The 22,223-nt window shown below is 36.2% G+C and overlaps 5 protein-coding genes across 6 annotated transcripts; 4 read left to right on the forward strand and 1 right to left on the reverse strand.

Annotated features, from left to right (window-relative positions):
- On the forward strand, positions 1,137–2,112 carry LOC104781531 (phylloplanin-like). The gene is made up of 2 exons (XM_010506233.2): positions 1,137–1,419; positions 1,605–2,112. The coding sequence occupies exons 1-2, from the start codon at positions 1,239–1,241 to the stop codon at positions 1,880–1,882; spliced, it is 459 nt and encodes a 152-aa protein (XP_010504535.1). The 5' UTR covers positions 1,137–1,238; the 3' UTR covers positions 1,883–2,112.
- On the forward strand, positions 3,463–4,402 carry LOC104705093 (DNA-directed RNA polymerases II and IV subunit 5A-like). Its single transcript, XM_019245585.1, has 4 exons — positions 3,463–3,663; positions 3,802–3,987; positions 4,067–4,180; positions 4,277–4,402. Exons 1-4 carry the CDS (start codon positions 3,463–3,465, stop codon positions 4,400–4,402), a joined length of 627 nt encoding a protein of 208 aa, XP_019101130.1.
- LOC104781538 (bidirectional sugar transporter SWEET16-like) lies at positions 4,643–6,874 on the reverse strand. The gene is made up of 6 exons (XM_010506244.2): positions 6,727–6,874; positions 6,547–6,583; positions 6,198–6,408; positions 5,710–5,874; positions 4,974–5,093; positions 4,643–4,867 (listed from the first exon to the last, which is right to left on the reverse strand). The coding sequence occupies exons 1-6, from the start codon at positions 6,758–6,760 to the stop codon at positions 4,736–4,738; spliced, it is 699 nt and encodes a 232-aa protein (XP_010504546.1). The 5' UTR covers positions 6,761–6,874; the 3' UTR covers positions 4,643–4,735.
- On the forward strand, positions 11,625–13,662 carry LOC104781547 (acylpyruvase FAHD1, mitochondrial). The gene is made up of 7 exons (XM_010506257.2): positions 11,625–11,822; positions 12,029–12,194; positions 12,405–12,457; positions 12,809–12,871; positions 13,069–13,119; positions 13,205–13,322; positions 13,408–13,662. The coding sequence occupies exons 1-7, from the start codon at positions 11,709–11,711 to the stop codon at positions 13,521–13,523; spliced, it is 681 nt and encodes a 226-aa protein (XP_010504559.1). The 5' UTR covers positions 11,625–11,708; the 3' UTR covers positions 13,524–13,662.
- On the forward strand, positions 13,736–16,146 carry LOC104781557 (putative pentatricopeptide repeat-containing protein At3g16710, mitochondrial). Of its 2 annotated transcripts, none has more exons than XM_010506268.2 (2): positions 13,736–15,580; positions 15,714–16,146. In XM_010506268.2, exon 1 carries the CDS (start codon positions 13,867–13,869, stop codon positions 15,361–15,363), a length of 1,497 nt encoding a protein of 498 aa, XP_010504570.1. In that variant the 5' UTR covers positions 13,736–13,866; the 3' UTR covers positions 15,364–15,580; positions 15,714–16,146. The 2 variants fall into 2 exon arrangements, with proteins under 2 accessions (XP_010504570.1, XP_010504593.1); XM_010506291.2 differs by lacking the exon at positions 15,714–16,146 and having other exon boundaries at positions 13,736–15,174; positions 15,279–15,383.

A 22,223-nucleotide genomic window follows, 5' to 3' on the forward strand; every position in this document is an offset into this window, starting at 1 on the left:
AAAAAAAAAAAAAAAAAAAAAGATTCATAATAACTCAACTAAGCCTGACATTACAACGCTAACACATCTACTTTTAAATGTCAAATAAATCTTAATCTGGCCTCACAACCAGAAGCGATAACAGGTTTAGAAATATACTTACATCCTTTACAGTGATCAAAACCTCAGGTTTCCAAAGTCATGTCCCATTTTTACCATTTACAATGAGGTTCTTAATTAGTCATTATTAATTTATTTTGTTGTCAAAACTTCCGAGCAACTTTCTTTAGGATTTGTAATGCCTATCAAACAATTATTGATAAATTACATATTACCTACGGCAACTTGATCGAGATACGACTAATATATGTACAACTTGATCAAAGTCGAAGAATAAAAGAAAAGATTCCATATGGACCAGTCTATTACATAAGCTAAGATGGCTGGTGGATTTGCTTTTTATTAAGAGTCTACTTGTATAAGGTTGATTTTTTTAAATAATTTATATATACAAACAAAATATGAGGAAAAGAAATCAAAAAACTATAGGAGACCCCCTTACTAAGATTTGGGTGTCATTTTATTTAAGGATTCAATGTATCGTTTTCTTGAACCAAAACTTTTAGGATAGATTTAACTTTTAAGGTATATTTAAAGTTAAAAGTGTAGTTCAAAATCGTGTCTTTCTTTCTCAAGCCATCTCTTTAATCACCTTGTGCCTTATCAAAGGGTGCGACCTCATTTCTTTTAGACTTAACTTCAAAAACATTCCTCACGGTATGGAGAATTCTTCAAGTTATCGATTATGGTATGGTTATTTTGGTATCTGAGCACAAGATTCCTTGGTGAAATATTATGGAATACCCAAAAGTTGTTGTTTTCCCAAATCTAATGGTCTTAAATGATATAAACCATGTGCAGGGAAAAATTAATTTTACATAAAATAGAATGTTTTTAAACACAATTGTAATTACATTCTAGGATCCGGGTTCACTAGCTATTAAACTCTATATATGGATACGTTTTCACTTGATTTCTCTTTTTTTATAAGTGTATATATAAAAAAGTAAACGCCTATCATATTATAAATAACATAAGAGCAAAGTAAATAGGAGGGGAGAGATCTACAAAAGTTGTTCTATAAATAGAGCGGCATAAGACAGTAGTTTATCACATCCAAACACAAAGCAACACAAAAACATATTTGCTCTCTACTCTATAGTTTCATATACAATTGTCTATAGTAATCCAAAAAAAAGATGGCAATTATCAAAAACAAACACGTTACCTTCTCATTAGTCTTGTTGTGTCTCATTGTGGTGTCTCCAATGGCTAAGGCTCAGTTACTTAATCTTGTCAATGTCCCCCTTGTCACTGGGGTTCTATCTTGCACTGTCAATGGCGCCCCTCTCAATGGCACTTCCACTCTGGCTTTCGTTAGTAAGTTTTCCATTCTTAACCTAGAGACTTATACCTATACCTATTCGTACGGACTAAGATAAGTTAACGAAATTATATTTTATCATCTTAATGAATATTCACAGAATATAATATGATCTCTCTTTGTTGACATGCATGTACATGCACATATATGTACTAATATAATGCTGCAACCTAATTAACAGATGCGATCGTCCAGCTCCAGTGCGGAAGCCAAAACACAGTCGTATCGGAAACGACTACTAACGTTGCCGGAATATTCATGCTTTCTACAAACGCACTTTCGATTCCCGCAATCCTCAGCGGCTGCCGTCTCGTCGTCCCAACCCCTCGCGCCAGCTGCAACGCCACCCTCCCTTCCACCGGACAACTCGTATCCCCGTTAAACCTCGTCGGCAGCCTCGTCTCTGGTATCCTCAACATAGCCCCTATCGTCCCAGCTGGATTTGTCCCCACAAATTAACTAATTCCAAACATAAAGTACTATATACTTTATGTTGGAATACCGTGTATTTCCCTTCTGTTTTGTGTTTTGTGTCATGACCATCGACGTTTGTTTGCGTATGCATGCATCAATAAGGTCAAGTTTATGTCTCAGTCTTTAAAATAAAAGCTCTTGTAACTTCTGTTTTCAGGTGTTGCATGCATAATGCTGTAATGAAATGTAATAAATATTTTCCGTTTTCTATATAATCCCTATTGTCGAAAATATTAAATATATATTTAACATTAAATGAATGCATGATTGGGTGAGTGGGCAATTGGGCATAACAATATAATATGTAAAAAGATAATTAAAATTATTATTAGTGGTATTTAATGAGATATATTGGGTGAGTCGGATGACTTAACTATACAAGGAGTTAACTGTAAAAACGTACGTACGTACAACTACAAATACATATCATGATATGAGGCCTGGAATAAATCATCGTAACTGAGCCCAAGGGCGGATCCACGTTAGAGTAGGGAGGGGCAGTTGCTACTATCAAATTTTTTTAGACTAATATTATTTTATAACAGTTTTGAATTATGCCCCTGTTACTCAGGTTTATCTATATTCACACGTTTTTGACATCAAATACGTTTTCCAATCTATACAAAACCAAGTTAAAAGTCCAATTTGTCTATTTATTTTACTAATATTTCAACCCGTATACTTTTAATAGCATTGTGTTACTTAAAAAATTAACCATTTTTTTTAAATGGGTTGTCTTTCTTAAATAAAATTTGAGTTATATTTTTCACCAAAAAACTTGAATTCTTATAAAAAAAATTTTCCATTTCAATTAAAATTTGCTCCGGCTAAATTTTTTTTCTAGATCCGCCACTGGCTTGAGCCTAATATACATGATAGTGATATATATAATTTATTCACTTCTACACGTCTCAAAAGTTCTTGGGTCGACTGTTTTTCAACAACAAAAAAAGGTCGACTGTTTTTCAACAACAAAAAAAAGGTTGGGGACCAAGTTGAAACATATAGCTTAGGAACGAAACATTTAAAAAAACTTCATGTGACCAATAGAGAAATACAAATCTTAAAAAAAAAGTGGTACACCAATTGCTCTGGCTTTTTTTTTTTTTATGTTTACCCAAATCTATTAGCCTCATTACTGGGAGAATTTTTCCCTTTTTCTCAAAGTAATTACTTAGAGATGTTTTTTTTTTTTTTTTGGCATCTAGAGTTTTCGTATTTAGATTAGGAGGAAGAAATGAGGGCATGTTTCCAAATTTTTAAATTGGACTTCAAACCGATATTAACTATAAAAAATAATAATAATAACCCTGATAATTAATTCTCCAGAAAAAATGTCAAGTTTACTTTCGTTTTACCTTTTTATATATATATATAAATTGGTTGTAAAATATTCTTAGGGTTTCGCAGCCGCTTAAAAAACATCCATCTCCTTTGCTATTTTTTGCATATTTCGTACGTGATTCTCTCCTCCCTCTTAGATCATCATTTGTTTTGCATATTGATTTTCCTGTGAGAAACTAATAGCTGAACGTAACAAAGCAGTGTAATAAATGGGTGAGAATATGGCACTAACGGACGAAGAGATTAAAAAACTGTACCTAGTCCAGAGGACATTGATGCAGATGCTCAAAGATCGTGGCTATTCTATCGAGGATTCGGAAATTACGATGTCCCTAGGAGAGTTTATTGAGAAATATGGCGACGATTTTGAAAGGAAGGCTCTAAATACTCTCAAAGCTAAGAAAAACGATGACAATGAGAAGGTACATATATGTATTCATAATTAATGTTTCTAAAATATGTTTATACCTTAAAATAAGATGCTTGTGGATGGAAAATTTGGTTTATTGGCATTTGCATAGAACAAAACTGATACAAAGCATCGTTGTGTACATATATAGCTCTATATTTTCTTCCCTAATGAGTCCAAAGTTGGAGTTGCGGAGGTGAAGAAGTACACGAACAAGTTGAAATCGGATAATGTTTTCAGAGCAATTTTGGTGGTGCAAGATATAAAGGATTTTTCCCTCTTTGCTCAGCGTTCTATTAGTGCAATCTATCCAAAATTTCATATTGAAGTTTTCCAGGTAATTTAAAAAAAAAAGAATTAAAAAAAAAACACTTTTTGGTTTTTGTTCTCTTGACCATTGAGTATTGTTGGCTTAGGAAGGGGAATTGCTAGTGAACGTAAACAACCATGTTTTTGTTCCTGAGCATCAAGCTCTTACTACTGATGAGAAGAAAACTTTCCTGGAGAGATACACAGTGAAAGAGAACCAGGTTTGTATAGTTTTTTTCCGCACATAAAAAGAAGTATTGTTGTTGTTAGTTTTGTGTAATTAAAGTTTGGAACTCTTCGGTATTGTTGTTATATAGCTTCCAAAGATTCATGTCACCGATCCAATCGCAAGATACTTTGGACTAAAACTTGGAGAAGTCGTGAAGATCACACGTCTGAGTGAAACCTCTGGTCGTTATGTTACCTATCGCTTTGTTGCATAACCAAAACTTTTTGCCAATGATTTATATATTAATTTGATCATATAAGACTAATACATAAGCTTGTTGCTTGTGACCAATAGTTTTGAATCATTGATTGTGTTGTAACATAAACTGAATCAGACTATTACAGTCACACATGCATGTACGCACACCCGACGGTAATACAAAATAAACAAATAAAGAGATTTGTTAATAGGATGCCATCAAAACTAATACTCAACCCTAAAAAACAAAAAAAAATGAAATGAAAATTTTTATTTTGTTTGTGAAGAATTAAAATTGTTTTTTTTTGTATTCGTTTTAGTTATTTTTATGGATTAAAAGATAAACTGGTTAAGAGAGGAGAGGTTGGCTTGGTATGAGGCCTTCTTCATGATCTTCTACATTTGGTTTGGCATTTCTGTAATAATACGCATAAATTAGGAGTTGCATTGTCCCAAGCAAGAATCCCATTCCATTTGGCACCTACACACACAAAATAAAAACCAGTTTAACTCTACGATCATACAAAAAATCTCTATTTCCCTATTATAAAGTTGACATCAAAACAACAATGATACTTATTACTTACTAGTAGAAAAATATCGTGTAGGAGTAAAGCGTAGACACCCCAAATCGCACCATTCAGAGAGAGGAAAAACGACAGCCAAAATGGCATAAACTGAACACTCCTCGTCGTCACCACCGTTTTCTGATCGGGTCAATGATCAAATTGATTGTAGATTAAAACGACGACATTAATTACGTGTATACATCGAAATGTCCATCTAATAATGATAATAGATTAGATACAGTAGACATTGATATTTTTAGGGGAGTTATGAACACGTGCTGAAAAACACTCTCCATACAATTTCATGTCTCTCTTTTTAGCTGTGGTACGGTGGTTGGCTCGATTATTGCTGAATGATAATATAACACTTAAAATATACGACAGCCCAAGACCGGTCCTAGGGTAGCCAAATGAAGCAACAGCCCTTGGACCCTCAGATTAAATACAAAAAAACAATAGTTTTAGTTTTTTTTTTTTTTTTTTTGAAATTTAGTCGTTTGGTTTGGTATGCAATAATCCTATCTCCTCTGAAATCCAGTATTTGCATATATTTTGTCTTTTTTATCCATACCAACACGTATCTAACACTTTGACTCATATCTCATTTCTTTTTTTTCCTGACAATCCATCTTATATAAAATCTTCTTTTTTTTTTTTTGGTTAGGTAGATGATCATTAATTATGTAATTAACTAAAATACTCGGTAATAATTAGTGTGATAAAAATAAATTAAGAAGAGAGAGTAGAGACTTACAATAACGGAAAGAGGAGAACCATACATGATAATGTTGAGAGTTGCACATATGAAACCCATTGAAGTAGAACGCGAGTTTGCATCTCCAAACGCTGTTCTTGTTCCCAAAATCGCGATTACAGGGAAACACACGTTCAGAGCTAGAACGACTAAAACTGTTTTCAACTGAACAAAAAAATTAGAATTGAAAGAGATCAAATTAGTCATAAATTAAAGTGGAACATAATCCTAGTTTATTGATATTATATATAGCAAGTAGACATAATTTAGAAATGAAATTATTGACTAAGAACGTCATCATAATCAATAAAAAATCTGCTAATCAGATCTGAATCTGAGTCAGACCAATGTAATCCCTTATCTGTCCATCAAATGAAAAATGCATTCAACCAACTTTTACCATATAAAACCACATCATATGTAAGATCTCTTTATCAGATATAAAATGCAAACTAAAACTCTTTGTATAGGTCGAAAGATAAACTTACGAATCTGGATTTGGGGACAAAGAAGAGGAAAATGAGAACGTAGATGGACTCAGCAAGAGCACCAAAGCCATTGACTGTAGAAACCAAGTATTCACCAGGTGTCACTATCCCGTAATATGTCCATAACGAAGAACTCATCAACGTGCAAATGTACGGCAAACACTCGTACTCTTTCGTCGACCTCCCTTTCACTATCTTCCAAAACGTCTCCCTATATTCATCAAATCATCATAATGAAATTTTAATTTTCCCTTTTTCTTGTAACTCAATCAATTGTTATAGCTAGATTTTAAATCAAAAACCCATATTGAGAATTAAGATAAGAGTGACGAGATAAATTATAACTCACACAGGGGAGAGGAAGACAAGCACCGATATAATATTTCCTGCATCGATCATCATATAGTTAAATTAATGATCAGTTTATAATATAAGATAATTTGATCATGGCCATGTGAATTAATATGTGATCATCCTTGATGAGGATGATGATAGACTAAAACACGTGCAAAGAAGATGGTGATGTTACCTATGACTCCAACGTAGAAACTTAAGTCTGCCATATTGGGGGGGATGGGTTTCTGAAGAAGGCAGATAGAGAAAGACTAAAGAGGATGAGAGAGAGATAGAGAGATATAGCAAATTATAAGGAGGCGACTTTGTGTTTATCTGTCCACATACGAAAGAGAAGATATATATGTGAGTTTTTTTTGGTAAAGTATTAGTAATAAATTTTAAATTCTCTTTCAGACAGCAAAACGAACAGAACACTAATGTTAAACTAAAAGGGCTCGTGTAGCATGTGAATAATTAGATTAGGATAAAAGTAGAATCGTGCGTACCTTATTCTACACTTTCCACTTTTCAGGTTGAACGATTCTTTTTTTCTTATAATCTAAGTTTTCAATGCTCGACTTGAATTGAAAACAGTGATTTAATAAAGATTTGAACGGCTGTAATATCGCGAGGACAAGAAATCTGTCGATCATGTGAAACATATATATACTTCTACTGTCAGAAAAAAAAAAAGTTGCAATAATATTTTTTTTCTTATAAAAGATCCATATTTAAATAACCATGTGGTAATAAAATTTGACTAAGAAGGATTATAATAAGATTTAGGAGTGAAGATTTTTAAAAGTTTGATTTTCTTTTTGTCAAAATTAAGTGGTTTCTTGTGGCATTTTATGATAGTTTCTAAATATCATTATATATTATAGATAACTTATCTATTTTCACCGATTTGACAAATCTTTAGTTGAAGAATTTTATCCTAAATTTAAAATTTTTACTTTAAACTAAATAGTTGACCCAAAGAATTAATCTTAATTGATTTACTTCAAAGTAAATTGTTGACTGATGGATTATGGATATACTCTTGATTGCTAGTACAAATGTAAAGATTATACCGACCATCCATGCATGGTCTATTGATGAGTGTTATTGTTGTTGTTTCATTTATAAACATACTAAATATATATGATTTGGTTGATTAAGAGGTCGATACATCTCCTTATTGTCAAATTTGGGTTTATTATTGGGCTTCTAACTAAAAATCAATTGACTATTAGTATATTGACCCTAACTATTTATATATTAATGATAATTTTTATCAAACTTCAGATGTGGGACTTGGATTGTATCCCAACAATCTCCCCTTCAAACCAAAGACCACATGTGGGATATTAACATGCCTCCTCGAGATGATAACTCCATCTCGAACTGATCCCACTTGGACCGATAATAAATCCCTTCTTGGGCCCCCATTACTTGGGTTAACAAGAGGCATGTCTGTATCCACTTTTCTAGGTCCACCAGGACTTAAACCATTGGGCTCTGATATTGTTGGGTACAAACCAACGTCCCACATCGGAAGATTAGAAAATAAATTTCTAATATATAAGTCAAGTCCAAACCTACTTAGTATGAGGCATTTTGGGAAGGAACACAATAACAAATCCGTGCGGACTTTGCCATCTCGGCCTAAAGCGGACAATATCATACTAATGGGACTTGACTTGGGCTTAGAAAGCCCAACACTTATTGGACTGAATCCCTTTCAACAATAAATTCCAAGTCCAGCCATAGCATTTGCCTATATTTTTACCATGTAAAAAACTCTTTGTAGAAGCTTATCTGCCCTGAAATAATATTATCTTTTTTATAGAAATGAGAATCTTGATATCTGAAAATATTAATCTTCATTGATAATATAAAATTTTCAAGTTTTTTCATGTTTTTTCTTTTTGATTAAGATTTGTATCTATGTATATGTTTTTGTTCATTTTTTTTAAATAGATCTGATCCTTAACATATCTTCACAGGTTTAATTATTTGATAAGGTCAGTCTCGTAGATCAAATTAAAGTTTAATATAAAAAACAACATTTTTGTTTCTACTTGCTTTGTTTATATGAAAGTGATTATAAAAATGGTAAGCAATCAGTTTTCTTGAAAAATCCATGTCATGGTAATCCACATCATTGTATTTCAGAGGAGATGAATGATAAACTAATAGCCTTACCTTCAACAGAGGAGATTAAAGCAGCCTGCTTCTCCGTTCATCCTGATAAGGCTCCGAGGCCTGATGGCTTCTCAGCTTGCTTCTTCCAATCCAACTGGCAAACAGTGGGACCTCAGCTATCCCAAGAGATACAACAGTTCTTCACATCAGGAGTCCTACCACAAAGGATCAACAACATACATGTTAGGCTGATACCAAAAATCCAAAGCCCAAAGACGATTTCAGATTACAGGCCAATATCATTATGCTTTGTATACTACAAGATAATAGCAAAGATCCTTACCAAAAGACTTCAACCTATTCTCCATAGCATCGTGTCTGAGAATCAGTCTGCCTTTGTGCCACAAAGAGCAATCTCTGATAATGTCCTCATCACCCATGAGGTACTCCATTACCTCCATTCCACTAAAACAAAAAAGAGATGTTATATGGCAGTTAAAACTGATATGAGTAAAACATATGATAGAATAGAATGGGGATTCCTAGTTGATGTCCTAGAGAGACTGGGTTTTCACCGAACTTGGATAAACTGGATCATTCAATTAGTGACTACAGTTAGCTACTCATATCTGCTGAATGGCTCTGCTCAGGGGCTGATCCAACCTCAAAGAGGAATCCGGCAAGGCGACCCACTCTCCCCATATTTGTTTATTCTAAGCAGTGAAGTCCTAACAGGACTCTGCAAAAATGCTCAACTGGATCAAAGTTGGAAAGAATAGCCCAAGAATCACTCACCTCCTCTTTGCTGACGATACAATGTTCTTCTGCAAGGCTGACCAACAAAATTGCTCCACTATGACTGAAATCTTGAGGAAATATGAAGAAGCGTCGGGCCAAACGATAAATGCATCAAAATCAGCCATCACCTTCTCAGCAAAGATGTCCCCTGAAATCAAAAACAATATCAAAGAACAATTAGGGATCCAGAAGGAAGGAGGATTGGGAAAATATCTAGGACTCCCTGGACTTTTTGGCAGAAAAAAGAAAGACATTTTCACAGCAATAGTGGATCGAATCAGACAATGAGCCCGCAGCTGGTCTTCAAGGTCCTATCCACCGCGGGTAAGACCACATTGTTGAAATCAGTATTGGCTGCAATGCCAACATACTCGATGACCTGCTTCAAGCTCCCCTCCTTCCTACACAAAAGAATTCAATCAGTACTTACACGATTCTGGTGGGACTCTAGTATGGAAAAGAAGAAAACATGTTGGGTTTCCTGGAAGAAACTAACACAATCCAAAGGAGAAGGAGGCTTAGGGTTCAAAGATTTACAACAATTCAATGATGCCCTTCTTGGAAAGATCAGCTGGAGAATCCTAACAAACTCAAACTGTTTGCTGGCAAAGGTTCTTTTGGGAAAATACTGTCATACAAACTCCTTCCTAGATAGTGTGGCTCCGGCAAACACATCGCACAGATGGAGAGGAATATGCATTGGAAATGACCTGCTCAAGGGCCAGTTGGGAAGGGTAATTGGAGATGGGACTACTACTCATCTCTGGGAAGATCCATGAATCTCTCTTACCTCTCCACTCACCCCAATGGGACCAGCTACATAAACGACTAGGAATCTTACAGTTTTTCACCTTATCTCGCTTGCCATGTTGGATTGGGACAAAGAGAAAATTCAGCAAACACTGCCAAACTATCTGGAGCAGATCCTGGAGATCAAACTGAGCAAACTTGGTGGAAATGATGAATTTGCTTGGCTCTCCACAAACTCAGGATTATACTCTGCCAAATCTGGGTACTACGAAAGCGTAACAAGGAACCAAGACTCCTCCCTGCAACAAGACATAAACAAAGATTTCAACTGGAACTCACATATTTGGAAATTATTGGTCTCACCAAAAATAAAGTTCTTCATGTGGAAAATGATGAAAGAGCATTACCAGTGGGAGACCAACTCAGAAGCAGAAATATCAACCTGGAAGCTCGCTGCCCTTTCTGTGGCGATGTTGAAACCACTAACCATCTCTTTTTCACCTGCATCTTTGCGAGACAGTTATGGTACAAAACGCCTTTCAAGGAGCAGATGGATCCGGATCAATTCACCACGACCAGAGCACAGCTGGAATTTCTCCATCACAGTATTTGTCTACCACCGATTGGAATTGGCACCGGACTGCTTCACCCCTGAATTATGTGGAAGATCTGAACGGAACGGAATAGTCAAGTTTTCAACAAAAAACATGCGACACCAAGCGAAACGATTCTTCAGGCAATTACCTTAGCTCGAGAATGGCAGGAGGCACAAATAACCTCGACATATCCCCAATCAGCTCGAAACAAACAAGTGCTCAAACCCCTTGAATCTGACGTAGTACTGTGCAAGTCAGACGCAGCGTGGGATGGGACATCGAAATTAGCTGGACTAGGATGGGTATTCTCCAATCGCAGATCGAACTACCACCTTGTAAACTCAAGCAAAGCAGACCATGTTAGATCGCCTCTAATGGCCGAAGGATTGGCTGCTCTCCACGCTCTCAAACATGCATCAAGGCTTCGCTTCACAAAAATATCTCTAGCTTCTGATTCAACTCAACTTATCAAAGCCATAAAATTGGTGACTCCGCAGAAGAAGCTCCATGGGATTCTCCAAGATATCCTGATTCTATCATCTTCCTTTCTCTTTTATAATTTTTGCTATGTCTATAGAAAAGAAAATAGAGAAGCTGATGCACTAGCAAAAACCTCCCTAATAAACTCTGTTTCCATTTAGGCCTTTAATGAAAAAGCCCAGCTCAGCCCGAAAAAAAGAAAGTATTCTACTACTATCTAAATTCGTGAAACACGCGGCTGCTTAATTATTTGCACGTAGGTCCAAATAGTTTAAATATGTTTCAACTTTTGGCCACTAACTTTAAAATCTTCATCTTAGACCCTTTGTCTTGTATCGAGTAAACGCAGTGAAACAACAAATCTTAGAAGAGGGAAAAAAGAAGAGTCACTGTGTGTTGTTGACTTGGTTGGTTTGACCTAAAGATGGCGACTTCGATGATTCAGAGATTGTTCAAACAGGGAACAAAGATCGTCGGCGTTGGACTCAATTACGCTTCTCACGCCAAAGAACTTGGCATTAGCAACGCCCTCCCAAAGGTACGAACTTTACTTTTTTATCTTCTACACATTTTTTTTTTGTTTTCTTCGAGAAATTGGATCGAGCAGGATTGAAAGTTGCCGCGTAAACTGATTAGTTAGGATCGTTGGTTTGTAAAAGGAACATAACTGGGGTCCTCCTTCCTGCATAGTGTTATTTTGATTTGACCCTCTCTGTTTTGTGTTGTGTGATTTGCTGGAAGTAGGACCCGATTGTGTTCTTAAAGCCAACTTCGTCGTACCTGGAAAACGGTGGAACAATAGAGATCCCACATCCACTGGATTCACTTCACCATGAGGTGGAACTCGCTGTAGTAATTGGACAGAAAGCTAGAGATGTCCCTGAACGGTTAGCCATGGATTACATTGGAGGTATATTTTTTTACTTACAAGTAACCTCGTGGATGTAAGAATCAAGTCTTTAAATTTAACAAGTTGGTAATATACTTATTGGTGCATCACGGAATAAGGTTAACCTGTTTGTATGTGATGTTAGTTGTGGTATGTATTCTTCATCTTAGTATTTTTCTATCCCTTTTTTAGTATGTACGGTGTGTGCTTATGTTTCTCCTTGTTCTCTAGGATATGCGCTTGCTCTTGATATGACTGCTAGGGAACTCCAAGTTTCTGCCATGGTAGAGAACCGTTTGTCTTTTGTATCAATATACTGTATGTTTATGGGTTTCTTACTTACATAGTTCCCACTTTTAATAATCTTCTTGCATGCTCAAAGCTTTGCCATTTACTAATTGATCTTTCCCTTGTCCTTTACGGTCTTTATAAGCTCGTAAGCCATAATTTGGTCGAGTTTTCCCTGTTTGGAATCATAACATATGTTTGTCAATTGATTCCATGTTTCTCTCCATCTTTTCCTGTAAACAAAATCTTAGATTTTTGTCCTGTTCTCACACTCATCAGTGTTTTTATGCAATTCTTTACTTAAGCATATATTGTATCATCATGAGGTGTTTAATTCTCGTCTTCAGGCATCTGGTCTCCCATGTACGCTTGCTAAAGGACAGGATACATTTACTCCCATCAGCTCTGTTGTAAGTCATCTCATCTGTTGTAAGTCTTATTTCGTCCACTGGGATTAATGTATATAATTGAGATTGGAGGGCTTGTCATCACCAGTCGATATGCGAATATGTGTAACAAACATAACCATTAGCAGATTAGCTACTGATAGCAAAACACACTCTTAGCCTCTTTATCTTAAATTTTGGTTTCTTTTACCTTGTTTTAGCTACCAAAGGCAATGGTGCTGGATCCCAATAACCTGGAACTTTGGCTAAAGGTTTGGCTCCTCAGTCCTCATGCTCTGTGTTATCATAAGAAGCTGCTACCCTGTTTCCTTTTGATAAATTCCCACTCTGTGACAGGTCGATGATGAGACAAGACAGAAAGGTTGGACAAAGGACATGATATTCAAGGTCCCATATCTCATCAGCTACATAAGTTCTGTAATGACCCTTTTCAAAGGAGATGTCATATTAACAGGTAAAAACATTTGTTTCCCCCATCATCAAGAGACTCCGTAAAACTTGCAACATAGGACTAAAGGTTGGTGAATGTATATACATAGGTACACCAGAAGGTATAGGACCTGTAAAGATTGGTGAGAAGATAACTGCTGGAATCACTGGTCTTTCTGAAGTTCAGTTCGATGTCGGTAGGCGTGTTAAGCCGTTGTTCAGATAGTGTGTTTTGTGAATCTTTTTGTCTTTAACTCTTTTTTTTTTTTTTGTGTATAATCCTCAATTTATATCTTGTAAACATTGTTGTGAATTGTGATGATGATACATGTTAATCAAGTTTAAACTACACATTAGAGTTAAATTATGTAATTAAATTAATATAAATATTAAATAAATTAAATGATTTAAAAAGAGACTGAACTTGCAACGCGGCGAGTTTGTGTCCGTGTCTCCGTCGCTTAGTTAGGTTTACGTCTTCTTCTAGCTAATAATCTCCGCCGCTTCTCTGGTTGTGGAGTGTTCGGAAACTGAATACAGTGAAATGACTCCGAAGACATAGATTGTGAATGCGTAGATCCATCGCGACTGGGTTTGCGTCGATAGCCAAACGGTTTCTTCTACATAAGCATCATCGTCTACATATAATAGGTAACCACAGAACCGCTCCTTTCTGTTTCTGGATTCGAGCTTTCTCTAATTACCGAAAGATTTGGAGAGATGATCTTAACTTTAGCGAGGCTCTTGATTTGTTCACTCGTATGGTTCACTCTCGTCCTCTTCCTTCAATTTCCGAATTCACTAGATTACTCAGCGTTATCGCGAAGATGAGAAGGTACGACGCTGTGATCTCTCTCTTCGATCAAATCCGAATTCTGGGAATCTCGCCTGTTCTGTATACCTGCAACATCGTTATGAACTGTGTTTGTCTATCTACTCAGCCTCTTCGTGCTTCGTCGTTCCTTGGGAAGATGATGAAACTTGGCATTGAGCCTGACTTGTTCACGTTTACTTCTCTTGTTAATGGTTACTGTCATTGGAAGAGGATTGAGGAAGCTATAGCTTTGTTTGATGAGATTGTGGAAATGGGGTTTAGGCCTAACGTTGTGACATACACAACGTTGATTCACTGTCTTTGTAGAAACAGACATGTGAACCACGCGATGGAGGTTTTTAACCACATGGGGGCTAATGGGATTCAACCGAACGTTGTTACCTACAATGCTCTGGTGAGCGGTCTTTGCGAGATTGGTAGATGGAGTGACGCTGCTTGGCTGTTTAGAGATATGATGGAGAGGAACATTGAACCTAATTTAATCACTTTCACTGCATTGATCTATGCGTTTGTGAAAGTAGGGAAGCTTTACGAGGCTGAAGAGCTTTACAAGGTGATGATAAGGTTGTCTATAGATCCTGATGTTTTCACTTACAGTTCACTGATTAAGGGGCTTTGTATGTATGGTCGTCTAGATGAGGCTAGGAGAATGCTTTATTTGATGAAAAGCAATGGTTGCTACCCAAATGAAGTGACTTATACTACTCTCATACATGGGTTTTGCAAGTCTAAGAGGGTAGAGGACGGGACCAAAATCTTCTGTGAGATGTACCAGAAAGGATTAGTTGTGAACGCAATCACTTACACCGTTCTTATTCAGGGTTATTGTCTAGTGGGAAGACCTGATGTTGCGCAAGAAATTTTCAGTCAGATGGGTTCTCGTGGTGCGCCTCCTGATATTAGGACCTACAACGTTTTGTTAGATGGTCTATGTTATAACGGGAACGTAGGGAAAGCATTGATGATATTCGAATACATGCGGAAGAGAGAGATGGATATTAGTATTGTTACGTACACTATCATTATTCAAGGGATGTGCAAGGTTGGTAAGGTGGAAGCTGCTTTTGATTTATTTTGTAGCCTTTTCTCCAAAGGAATGAAGCCTAATGTTATTACCTACACCACAATGATATCGGGATTTTGTAGGCAAGGCTTTATTCATGAAGCTGATGCGCTGTTTAAGAAAATGATAGAAGATGGGTTCTCGCCAAATGAAAGCGTGTATAAGTAGGTGATGCCACCGTAAGCTGAACTCATGAGGAGTTAAGGACCTAAGGTTACTTCGATGGTTTTGATCTCAAGCATATGAGTTCTATGACGGTGCAGTTGCAGTTTGGGGAGAGCTAACGCAGCTGCTCAAGAAATATTGGGTGAAAATGGGATGAAACAGCGAGAGAGGCGAGAGCCTCGAGAATCGAATCCATAAAAATCTCACTTTTGCAACACAGGTGAGGACCGTGAGGTTATATAAAATACCTTTTATTAGCACATGTTGCATATATTAGGAAACTTGTACAGCTTCAGGATGTATTGGTAACTGAAATTTAACCTCCATTCTTGTTGTAAATTGTAAATTTTCAGGTGCAATAAAATGTTGTCGTACCTCGTCCCGTCTGCTACATAGGTTGTGTAATGATATATTTACTAGGAGATGTCATCTTCACAGGTATTTGTTGTTGAAGGTTCTTTCCATCTTTGAGATTCCGCATCGAACCAGAGTTATGCGTTAGATAACTCAAGTCTCTGTTGACTTAAGCTTGAAGAATACTTGAGTCATAAGGAATCCTAATCCTACCAAGTTGTGGTTTATAAAGGATTAGGATAATGACAAGTTATATTTAGGAGATATCTAAATATACAAACTCTAATAGGAATAGGTTTTGGTGTTTGAGTTCTCTATATAAGGAGATGCCAATGTGTGGCATAACTTAAGAGGTTTTAGAGAGAACAAGAACAAGCTTTAGGTTTTGAGAGAGTTTCCTAAAGATCAATAAAAGAGAGTGATTCTTTTAAATTCTTGTGTCTTTTAATTCTTTGTTTACAATATTTGGTATCAGAGCGATGGGAGATATCAAACCTATGGGAGAAATCGTTGAAGCTACAAAAACAGTCGATGGAGGAGGATCTTCCTCTCTCAAGTGTCCAATGTTGAACTCCACAAACTACACGGTTTGGTCGATGAAGATGCGGATCCTACTCAAAATACATAAAGTCTGGCCGATCATTGAAGACCCTAGTGATGACAATGATATGAATAATATGGCGATAGCTCTGTTATTCCAATCAATTCCGGAAGCATTCATTCTACAGGTTGGAGAACTAGACACTGCAAAAAAGGTGTGGGATGCAATTCAAGCAAGGCACGTCGGAGCTGAGCGAGTCAAGGAAGCAAGGGTTGCAAACATTAATGTCTGAATTTGATCGACTTAGGATGAAGGATACAGACAGAGTTGATGATCTAGCTGGAAAACTGTCGGAGATATCATCAAAAGCTGCAGCACTCGGAGAAAGCATTGAGAAACCTAAGATCGTGAAAAAGTTTCTCAAGTGCCTTCCTCGGTCGAAGTATATTCACATCGTAGCATCCTTATAACAAGTCCTTGACCTTAACAAAACTAGTTTTGAGGACATTGTTGGTCGAATGAAAGCATACGAAGAAAGAATCTTCGAGGAGGAAGCAGAACAAGAGGATCAAAGCAAACTGATGTACACAAATATGGAAGCTCAAGGAAACCGTGATTACAGTGGAGATTCTCGATACAGAGGACGAGGAGGACGTTTTGGTTTTAGAGGAAGAGGTAGTGGAAGGTCTAATGGAGGAAGAGACTTGTCGAAAATCATGTGTTTTCGTTGTGACAAGATAGGTCACTACACATCAAGCTGTCCTGACCGACTATTAAAACTGCAGGAAATCCAAGAAGCTGATAATAACAACGATACTCAAGATGCAGACGCCCTTATGATACATGAGGTTGTTTACTTGAATGAGAAACATTGCAAACCAAGCAAGTTCGAAACAAGCTTAAGTGGAGAGAATGTGAGGTACCTAGACAACGACGCTAGTAAACACATGACAGGTGATAAGAGATATTTTGACTCAATTGATGAGACCGTAACAGGAAAGGTAAGGTTTGGTGATAATTCGAGAATCGACATCAAGGGAAAAGGAACAATATCGTTCACAGACATCAATGGAAAATCAAGAAGGATGTTGGATGTTTACTATATTTCGGATCTTAAGAATAACATCATCAGTCTCGGCCAAGCAGCAGAAGCGGGATGTGACATTAGGATGCGAGGAGAACACCTAACGATGCATGATCGACAAGGAAAGCTACTTGTCAAGTTTGAAAGGTCGAGAAACAGGCTGTACAAGGTAACCATGGGAATCAAAAGCACTACATGTCTGTTCTCTAAAATCATAAGTGATTCTAGCATGTGGCATGCAAGGTTGGGACACATAAACTCTGATACTCTAAAGTCAATGATGCTGAACAACCTCACTCAAGGATTGCCACGTTTCTTGTCAGCTCAGAGGTGTGCTCATCGTGCCTACTTGGTAAACAAACACGAAAGGTGTTCCCAAAAACCACTTCATACAGAGCAGATACGGTGTTAGAACTTATTCACGGTGATTTATGCGGACCTATCTCACCAAACACCGCTGCTGGCAACAAATATATATTTGTCTTCATAGATGATCACTCACGGTACATGTGGACAATCCTACTCAAGGAAAAGAGTGAAGCATTTGAGAAGTTTAAGAAGTTTAAACAACATGTGGAACAAGAAACAGGGGCAATGATACAGACTTTCAGAACAAATAGAGGCGGAGAGCTTGTGTCACATGAGTTTAACTTGTTTTGTGAAAAGTTTGGCATCAAGAGACATCTTACCGCTCCATACACTCCACAGCAGAATGGGGTTGTTGAAAGAAGAAATAGGACATTGCTAGAGATGACAAGGAGCATCATGAAGCACATGCAGGTACCAAACTATCTATGGGGTGAGGTCATTAGACATTCGACCTACTTGTTAAACCGAATTGGAACAAGATCTCTTGAGAACAAAACACCATTCGAGGCATTACGGAACAAGAGACCAAACATTGATCACCTCCGAGTATTTGGCTGCATTGGATACGCTAAGGTGGACAACCCTCATCTCCAAAAGCTAGATGATAGATCACAGACCACAGTTCATCTCGGGACAGAGCCTGGTTCTAAGGCCTATAGACTTCTAGAACCGCGAACTCAGAAGATAATTGTAAGCAGGGATGTAGTGTTTGACGAAACAAAGGGCTGGAATTGGAGCACTAATAGTGAAAATGCAGAACATAGTGGAAGTTTCAATGTTATGATTGGTGAGTTTGGGAACCGAGGCATTCAACAAGAGGACGAAGATGAATCTGATGCAGATCATGGTGTTAATGTTGATCAAGATCAAGGAAACGATGGAGATAACGAGTCTGAAACTTCTCTTAGTGATGCAGAGAAGCAAGAAAGTCAAAATCAAGACCATGTGTTAAGACGAACAACAAGACAAACAATGAAACCAAAGTACCTACAGGATTATGTGCTGTTAGCTGAAGAATAAGGGGAATTTCTGCTCATGTGCTTGAATAATGAGCCTAGGAACTACTTCGAAGCCAAAGAGATTAAAGAATGGATATGTGCATGTGAGGATGAGCTCTTATCGATCAAGAAAAATCAAGTGTGGAACCTTGTAGACCTACCAGCTGGAGTTAAACCAATAGGTTTAAAATGGATATTTAAACTCAAGAGAAACTCGGATGGAACTATCAATAAACACAAGGCTCGGTTAGTAGCAAAAGGTTACGTCCAACAGTATGGGATCGATTTTGACGAGGTCTTTGCTCCAGTGGCCAGGATAGAGACTATACGATTGTTACTTAACCTTGCAGCGACCAACGGTTGGGAGATCCATCACCTAGATGTTAAAGCTGCGTTTCTACATGGTGAGTTGAAAGAAACAGTTTACGTCACACAACCAGAAGGTTTTGAAGTAAAAGGGAGCGAAGACAAGGTGTATAAACTCAACAAGGCTTTATATGGGTTAAGGTAGGCTCCGAGAGCATGGAACAACAAGTTAAATCAGATTCTTGTTGAGTTACAGTTCAAGAAGTGTTCTAAAGAGCCATCAGTCTATCGCTAGGAGGTGAAAGAGAATCTACTCATTGTTGCAGTGTATGTAGATGATTTTTTTGTCTCAGGAACAAGCATTCATGTGATCAATGAGTTCAAAACAGAGATGGCAACCAAGTTTGATATGAGTGATCTTGGAAGACTAACATACTACTTAGGAATTGAAGTGTGTCAGTTTGAGGGTGGAATAATGTTGACACAACAACGGTATGCTAAGAAGATACTAGAGCAAGCAGGTATGAAAGACTGCAATCAAACACTTACGCCGATGGAGCCCGGTTTGAAATTAGCAAAAGCAGAGGAGGAAGAAGATATTGATTCTACAAGCTTTAGGAAAAATGTTGGACGTCTTCGCTACCTACTTCACACTCGACCAGATTTGACCTATTGTGTAGGAGTACTAAGCAGGTATATGTAAACTCCTAAAGTCTCTCATGGTGCTGCGATGAAACAAGTGTTGCGGTATTTGTAGGGTACTACAAACTTTGTCCTCGTTTTCAAATGGTCTGCTACTAAGGTGCCAAGGTTGATCGGTTATAGTGATAGTAGTCACAATGTGGATCCCGATGATGGAAGAAGCACCACTAGTCACATCTTCTATCTTGGAGGAAGTCCTATCTCGTGGTGCTCGCAGAAACAAGATATTGTGGCACTTTCATCTTGTGAGGCCGAGTTCATGGCCGGAACAGAAGCAACTCGACAGGCCATATGGCTTCAAGACTTACTCGAAGAAGTCATTGGTGTGTCTAGTGAGAAAGTCGCGATCAGAGTCAACAACAAGTCAGCGATCGCCTTAACAAAAAATCCGGTATTTCACGGTAGAAGCAAGCATATTCACACTAGGTATCACTTTATAAGAGAGTGTGTAGAAAATGGTCAAATAGAGGTGGAACATGTTCCTGGACAAGAGCAAAAAGCTGATATTCTAACAAAAGCATTGGGAAGAATTAAGTTCAATGAAATGAGGGAGACTGACTGCAAGTTTAGGAGGGAGTGTTGACTTAAGCTTGAAGAAAGCTTGAGTCATAAGGAATTCTAATCCTACCAAATTGTGGTTTATAAAGGATTAGGATAATGACAAGTTATATTTAAGAGATATCTAAATATACAAAATCTAATAGGAATAGGTTTTGGTGTTTGAGTTCTCTATATAAGAAGATGCCAATGTGTGGCATAACTTAAGAGGTTTTAGAGAGAACAAGAACAAACTTTAAGTTTTGAGAGAGTTTCCTAAAGATCAATAAAAGAGAGTGATTCTTTTAAATTCTTGTGTCTTTTAATTCTTTGTTTACAATAGTCTCGAATATAGGATTCTTAGGAAAGCTGTTGATTAATGTACAGAGAACCTGTAATAATTGATAAGAATATAACTTCGAGAATCCGGTATTGCCCTTGTTCAATTCGATCTCTGTTGGCGTCTAAAGCTGTGTTGTAAGGAATATTTAAATTAGGGGTGTTTTTGGATAAAAATCATAGAAAGTAAATAAATGAAAGATTCTAAATGATTTCTAGAGAGTTTATAAAAATCTTGTTAATTATGAGGTGTTATTCGTTCGTAATAATCTCCTTTGTATTTTAGCTTTTTCTGGTTATTATTATTTATTATTTTCATCTAATTGATTTTTCTTTGTATCCTAGCTTTTATCAATTATTAGGAAATATATTATAGTGTTTTCAATAAAAAATTTAGGCCATGAATGTTTACAAGTTTTTAAGTGGTTTTTGAATTCTAATTTTTGGTTTTTAGATTCTAAATTTTGGTTTATGGTTTTTACATTATATGTTAATAATCTATTAAAAAAGAAAAACAGAAAAAAGAATGTAAGTCACGATTAAAAAATGAAAAACTAGTAAAACATAGATTTTGTTTTTTTTTTGAAAATTGAAAAAATAAACCTAACAAAAACCTGATTCCTAATTTTTAGGAAAACCAATTTTTGCATAATCTTGACATTAAAGTAGATTTAAAAAAAAATCTAAAACCAAAAATAGCTTTAAAATCCACAGCTATTCAAGGCCTATTGAAAATATGATTTTTTTCTGGATTCAGTTCCTTTTCAAGTTATTATTTTTTGGAGATGTCATATATATATATATATATATATATATATATATATCTTATTATATAAAGTTGGGTTTTGAAAGTTAGTATTTCATATAATCTCCACATGTGTCAAGTATATCCATAATATTTTAACATCTGTGAAAAAAAATTATTTAATCGTTATAAGAAAATTAAAAAATCTTAAAAACAAAAGGATTACAATTAAAATTTTTGAAAAATATAGAAAACCAAAATTAATCTATTATATCACTAATTCTAATTGGAAAGTTATCTATTAAATTACTAATTTCAATAGGAAAATATGTGCAATTAATAAGAAAAATATTTGCAATTTAATTGCAATTATTATTTATTATAATCATATAGTAAAAATAGGCTTAAGATCTTGTATATATATAATTAGATTAGGACTCGCCCGATGTGCGGGTTTTGAGTTTTTGAAATAAAATAAAATTTAACAAATAATATAAAGTAAATATTTTTTGTAAGTAAAAACTATTTATAAAAGTAAATAGATACACCGAGGTGTCCAATGTAAATATCTTGTTTAAAAGGTGTGACTCTACGGTTGAGACTATTAATCACATTTTTCTTTGAATGGTCTCACTCGTGGGAAGTTTATGATTTATCTCTAACTCCGGTCTCATTAAAGGGTTTTCTATATGAGAATCAATAATGAATTGACATGTGTCAACATCTGAATGATATAATTGACACGTGTCACAATTTTGTTAATGAGTAATTTTGTTATCAAGATTTATATAATAACATAGTCAAGATTACAGTATAAATATGTGTAGGAGGCACATCCAAACTTAATCAAAAAACCTGTCCAAAAAAAAACATAAGAGGATTAATTTG

This window comes from Camelina sativa, chromosome 1 (assembly GCF_000633955.1).
Source record: "Camelina sativa cultivar DH55 chromosome 1, Cs, whole genome shotgun sequence".
Classification (NCBI taxonomy): Eukaryota; Viridiplantae; Streptophyta; class Magnoliopsida; order Brassicales; family Brassicaceae; genus Camelina; species Camelina sativa.